Here is a 6,315-nt window from a genome sequence, read left to right on the forward strand (position 1 = left end):
GCCTGGTGAGAAATTGCGGCAAACTTCCTCTCTCAAGTCTGACACTGAATGTAGCTCTAACAATCTTTCTTCCTTAGCTATTGCAGATAGACGCCAAGATACAAAGGACAAGACTAAAACCACTGAGAAAGAGCATTACCGAAGCAAGAGGGAACATGCTCCTAGTGAAGAGAAGGAGAGTCAAAAAGCAGGTCCTTCCAGCAAGAGGAGGTGTTCTCAGAGCGTGGAATTTGTTGAGCAAAAGAGTCACAAGCAGGAGTACTGGGAGGGAAGCAGGTACAGATCTTTCCCTCGTGAAAGAAACAGCCCTGAGAATGGCAGAAGAGCAGTCAAATATTCAAAGTACAGATCTGGCAGCGGAGGAAGATCAGAACAAGGTAGCAATAGGTACTACCGATCCAAAGGGGAAAGAAGTTGGAGCAGAGAAAGATACTATCGAGACGAAGCACGGAGATGGGAAAGATGTGGCTATTACAAGGATTACTATTCACCTCATGCGACAGGAGACAGTAGAGAGAGAAAGTTCTCTCACGGCGATTCAGCCTTTGACAGATGGACTGCAACTTACTACAGCAGGTCACATAAGCATTATCATTACAAAAGCGGATGGCCTCACGGTTCCCTCTTGAGAGAGGAAGATGTACGTCGCTTTAGCACACCCCGAGCAGACTTGCATCGTTGCTCGGTACCTCAGCAACATTCCGGAAGACATTCTCGTGAAAGACATGCGCTTCCACCTGTGTCAGCTCATTTGGAGAACTGTCGCCAGAAAAATGAAACAGAAGGAAACAGAAAAAGAAAATATACCCGTGCAGAAGGTAGTGAAAGTGAAATAGAAAGGAAAGACAGAAAGATAGAAAAGGAGCTTTTAGGTGGTAAAAAAAATGCAAAAATATCACAAGTTCTGGAAGAAACAGAAGTCTAAGGATAAAGATGGAGAGAAGGATTCCAAGTAAGCAAGGATTCCAGCATACTCCGCATTTTTTATCCTAATTCTTTTCTGGGTGCTTCTCATGTCTTCCTTTTTTTTTTTTTTTTTTTTTTTTTTTCTGGTAGTTTCTAAGTTCTTTAGATAGCACCAGCTGGCTGGGGATCATGTTGTTAGGCTGATCAGTGAAGACAGGAAAGCTCTTGCTGAATTGTGTCAGAGCACTAGCTTTGGACCACATAGTTCGAATCACATCCGTACACCATTCCAGATTAGGTTAAAAGATTTTTTCTGCTTGCACATATTCCAGAGCTAGCCGTTGTTAATGATCTGTGTACAAACCAGGACCTATGGTCCTTCAATCTGACGGCTTAAGTTTGCTGCATCTAAAGTAAGTTGCGTGTGCACAAAGCACCACAAAATAGCTGACATGCTGCAAATCATCACCTGTGGTAAAATAAATCAAGTTTCATATAGGCAACAAGTGCCACATCTTTTTTTCCCTTTTTAACTTGCATGTTTCTTTCAGACTTCATGATTTGTGTTTCTGTGCGCTCCGCTTTGACAATGCCAATCGCAAGCGTAAGAAAAAGAAGAAAAAGGAGAAGAAAAAGAAGAAGAAGGAGAAACACCAGGAAAGCGAAAGGCTCCTTGGAACACTTGGATCCTCGTTTCCAGAAGATAACGCGGGAGAAGAAGGAAGAATGCCATCCTCCAGATGGCTCTTCATGTCAGTAATGCAGAAGTGAGAGCAGTAAACAACCTTACAAGGAAGGGAAGACTTCCAGTGCAGGCGAAAGCAAGAAATACTGCTCCATCGCATCCAACGACTATACTAAAGGTAAGCGGCCGCAGCGTGTGTGAGGAATTCCTTTTATATTAATCTCGAGATTATTTCAAACAGTCTTGAAGTGCTTGATGACTTAACAGTCTGCAGATTTATTATCAAATCAAAAAAAAACCCCACTTGGTAGACTATTTTTTTCCCAGTTTTGAATGGCCACTAGGAAAGAAGGCCTGAAATAAAGAGGTTAAAGGCAAATGGTTTTCACAGAATCACAGAATTTTCTAGGTTGGAGGAGACCTCAAGGTCATCGAGTCCAACCTCTGACCTAACGCTAACAGTCCCCACTAAACCATTTCCCTAAGCTCTATTTTCATTTGGTTTGATGATGAAGTGGCAAACAAGAGGAAGAGTTGCAAGCTCCCTTCTTAAATTCAGTCCAGCCAAGTAGGAAAAGTAAATGTGGACAGCTGTATCTTGGCAAAGAAGATAGTAGGGAGCAAGGAGGTTTAGCAGTCAAGATGGAAGGTGATGCCATGAGGCTTAGAGGCTAGTAATGTTCTAATGAACATGGCCAAGTCTTGCGCTGGGCAGCCTGCTTGGGTCCAAAGCCTGCAGTCCTCCCCAAGATGTCGGCGAGGGGCTGGTGAGCCGTTGGGACGGAACCCCCGTTGCCCGGGTTCCCCAAGCAACCGCCCCACTCTCCAGCCACCATGGCAGGTCCAGCAGCCGGCTCCCGCTCCTCCCGGGGCTGCGGCCCTGCTGGCGAGCCCAGCGCCCCAGAGCTCAGCCCAGCGGCCTTTTTCCCACAGAGGGTTTCCCCAGACGGCTTCCGCGGCTTGCGCAGATGCAAAACTCCCCCTTCGTCGTCCCAGCCGTGCCGCCAACGGTGGCTGCCTGGCTGCTGCCCTCCCTCCCCGGAGCGACGGCGCTGCCCTTGCAGCCCCCGCAGGTACCCACCCTCCCCTCCGCGCTGCCCCAGGCCACCGTCTGGCACGTGGTGCCGGGGGTCCAGGGGCAGGTGCTGCAGCTCCCCGCCGGGGTGCAGCTGCCACCTGGGGGGCACCTCCCAGCCCAGGGGCACCACCTGCAGCTTGGGCAGCTCCCCGCCGGGGGGCAGCTCCCTGCTGTGGGGCAGCTCCCCGCCGTGGGGCACCAGCTGCAGCTGGTGCAGCTCCCCGCTGTGGGGCAAAACCTGCAGCTGGTGCAGCTCCCCGCTGTGGAGCAAAACCTGCAGCTGGTGCAGCTCCCAACCATGGGGCACCAGCTGCAGCTGGTGCAGCTCCCCGCCGGGGGGCAGCTCCCCCACACCGCTCCTCCCTGTGCCCCCGTCCATCAGTGGGGACAGCCCATGGTGACGGGGACACTGGTACCCCACCATGCGCTGGGGCTGGGGCCCAGGGCCGTGCTCCATGGGGAGCTCATGCACCCCGCAGGCACCTGCCTGTTGCAGGCCCCCGCCCAGCGCAACCCCCCGCCACCCCTCGTCCCGGGGCCTCCGCTGCGGGGGCAGGCGCTCCCCACGCCCCGCACCCTGAGCAGCAGCCGGGGGCAGCTGCCGGAGCCCTGCTTGCACGCCGTGGGGCTCAGCGAGGACCAGGGGCCCCCGCTGCCCGGCCCCACTGCCCCCAAGCCTGCCCAGGCTCCAAGGACCGCCAGCACCCAGACGGCGACGCCTGACGGTGAGTTTGGGGCTGGCACAGCCGGCCGCTGGGCGCCCCACACCCAGGGGCCATGGGAAAGCTGACATCGCCCGTCTTGGGGGATTTTCTTGCTTCGTCCTCAGCGGCGACAGCCCCGCAGGTGCCTGAGGAGCCCCCGCAGCTGCCCGAGCTGGGCCCTGATGCCTTTGCCGAGGCCTTTCCAGAGCTGGCAGGGGACAGCCAGCAGCTGCAGCACATGCAGGACGAGCTCCTGGCCGACCTGGACATCCCCATCCCCGGCATGGAGGAGCTGCTCAGCTGGCTCGATGCCGTGGAGCCCCAGGACGCCTTCCCCGATTTGCCCAGCAGTCCTGCCCTCAGCCGCTTCCTCTCGCAGCTGCCCGACCTCTGCGAGGACATCGAGGAGCCGAGCACGCAGGGACTGGAAGCCACAGGAGCCCTCGGTGAGGTCCCCTCAACCCCTGGGCTGCGCCCCGAGAAGCTTGAGGGTGGGCTGTCGCTGCAGTCCCCCGTCGTGCCAGCAGTGAGCCCCCCGCTCAGCCCTGCAGCCAGTCCCCTGCCCAGTGCGCTTAGGAGCCCCCTACCCAGTCCACCCCTGAGTCCCCCCAGGAGCCTCCCTGACACCCAGCTCCTCAGTGCCCTTAGTAGACCCCTGCCCCAACCCCCCCAGCGTTCCCTCAAGACCCGCCCCAACCCCAAGGTCCCCAGTGCCCTTAGTAGACCCCAGCCCAAATCCCCCCCCGAGTTCTCCCAAGAAACGCCCCAACCCCAAGGGCCGCAGTGCCCTTAGTAGACCCCAGCCCAAATCCCCCCCGAGTTCCCCCAAGAAACGCCCCAACCCCAAGGGCCGCAGTGCCCTTCGTAGACCCCAGCCCAAATCCCCCCTGAGTTCCCCCAAGAAACGCCCCAACCCCAAGGGCCACACTGACCATAGGAGACCCCTGCCCAAACGCCCCCTGGGTCCCCTCAAGAGTCCCCCGCCTGCCCCTGCGTCCACCGGCACCAAGCGGGGGGCCAAGCGCCCTGCGCCCAGCAGCACCCCCGGGACAGCGCAGAGCTGCCAGCACAGGAGGCCGACGACAGAGAACCCCCCCGGCAAGGAGAGGAAGACGCTGCTGGGCCAGGCTGGCCAAGGCCGCAAGAGACCGTGCCAGGGGAAGACGGCTGGCAGCAGCACGGTGGCTGGCAGCAGCAGGGAAGCAGGCAGCAGCGCGCAGCAGCTGGCGATCAACAGCACCACGGCACCCAGCAAGAGAGCGCGAAGCCCGGGGGCTGCAGGGGGGCAAGGAGCAGCGGCGCCACCTCCCCGCAGAGCGCGGCTGCTGCCGGAGACTCCGAGTGGGGAGCCCCGTGCCGTGCGGCCCCAGGACAGGCTCTGTCCCCAGGCCAGCGGGGCCAGGACGCTGCAGCGCCAGCAGCCGGGGACAAAGACCCCCAGCGAGACTTTGCAGCCGCTGGGGGCCAGGGCCAAGGCGCTGGGGCCAGCGTGCCAGCTGGCCTGTGTGCAGCCGCAGCCCACCTCCAGCAGCCCCAGCAGCATGCCCAGCGCCCCGCCGACAGTGCCAGGCTCCAGCTACCCGTGACCGACCTCGGGCTTCTCCTCGACGGCCCCCGCAGCACCCAGGCAGGCACAGAGACCTCTGCAGGCACCTGCTCCAGCTTCAGCCACGCTCCTCAGCCCTTGCCCCTCTCGCTTGCCCTCTCCCCTCTCTCGTGCTGGAGCTAGGGGATGGGCTTGCCACTCACAGCGATGGCAACAGCGCCAATGGCAAATGCGCGCGCGCCTCACCCAGGAAGGTGGCAATGGCAAGCTGGGGAGATGCTGGCAGCAGCTGGGCTGGGAAAGCTTGGCCATGGCAACTGCTGCTTGGGACACCAAAGGGCTGAGAGACAAGACTTGCTTCTTCTTTTGGGGCATTGCTCTTCTTTCCTGCCTTCTGGATCAAATTCCTCTCCTTAGGTGGTCACTCAGCAAGGCCTCTGCCTGCAGAGCACTTCTTCTTGCACTGGCATGCCAAGGGGATAAGAACTGGGAGGTCTTTGGGATAGCAAATGATCAGTGGGATGGGAAGTGATGATGGGGATAGCAATTCATTGGAATGGGAAAAATGGGTTTTATTTGTATTAAATTTAAATTTTTTAATTTTCATTTAATTTATTGGTTTTCTTATTTATTTAATTAAATCCACTTTATTGACTGTGTTGTACGGTATGGCATTGTTTTATTATTATAAAATTATAAGTATTTAATAGTATTAAATATTTTTATATATTAATATCTTATAAACTGTAAGTATCATTATTTATTATTTTGTTGGTTTTTATTCCTTTTCTACCCTATTAAACTCTCTTTATCACAACGCACTGGTTTGGACTTTATTTTTCCTTCCGAGTCATTCTGGATTCACTCCGGATGGGGGGACACTAGCGAACGCCTGTGTGCTTCAGATCCAAGGTCACCTTTGCCCTCATTCAAGATACATATTTGCATCTGTTGTTGTGAAACAAAATTAACAACAGGAACAATAAAGTTACCTACTTGCTAGCAGCAGCTCTACATTTGCTGGGGTCTGCTCTGTGCATTTTGAAGACCATTCCATGCTCTTCAGCCCCTTCAGGAGGAAATGTATGGTTCTAGGAAAATGCGTCTTGACCTGATGCAAAGCTGTGACGCAGCCTGCAGCTGCTGCAAGCCCTGGCATTTTACCTGCAGCCCCTCCAACAACTCTGATGTTCCCTGCATCGACTTCAACCACTGCGGCAGGACCTGAGGCCCCTCAAAGCCTTGTCACACACCCTGCAGCCCCTCGAGCCCCTGGCATGTTCCCTGCAGCCCCTCCAGCCCCTGGCATGTTCCCTGCAGCACCTCCAAGCCTGGCACAGGCCCTACAGCTGGCTCCGGGGACGACCCCGCTGCTGTCTCAGGCACCAATACACAC

General features: G+C 56.1%; 1 protein-coding gene across 1 annotated transcript in view; it reads left to right on the forward strand.

Annotated features, from left to right (window-relative positions):
• Positions 1-3,272: 3,272 nt before the first annotated feature.
• The window catches only part of LOC311428490 (uncharacterized protein), a gene marked incomplete at its 3' end in the record, with an annotated part of 3,490 nt that continues 447 nt past the window's right edge, over positions 3,273-6,315 (forward strand). The window contains exons 1-2 of the mRNA XM_084539921.1: positions 3,273-3,394; positions 3,499-4,076. Of these exons, the coding sequence (XP_084396047.1) occupies positions 3,612-4,076 (465 nt within the window). The 5' untranslated portion in view covers positions 3,273-3,394; positions 3,499-3,611. The remainder of the gene's footprint in view (positions 3,395-3,498; positions 4,077-6,315) is intronic.

Source organism: Aythya ferina (assembly GCF_964211825.1).
Source record: "Aythya ferina genome assembly, contig: HAP1_SCAFFOLD_86, whole genome shotgun sequence".
NCBI lineage: Eukaryota > Metazoa > Chordata > Aves > Anseriformes > Anatidae > Aythya > Aythya ferina.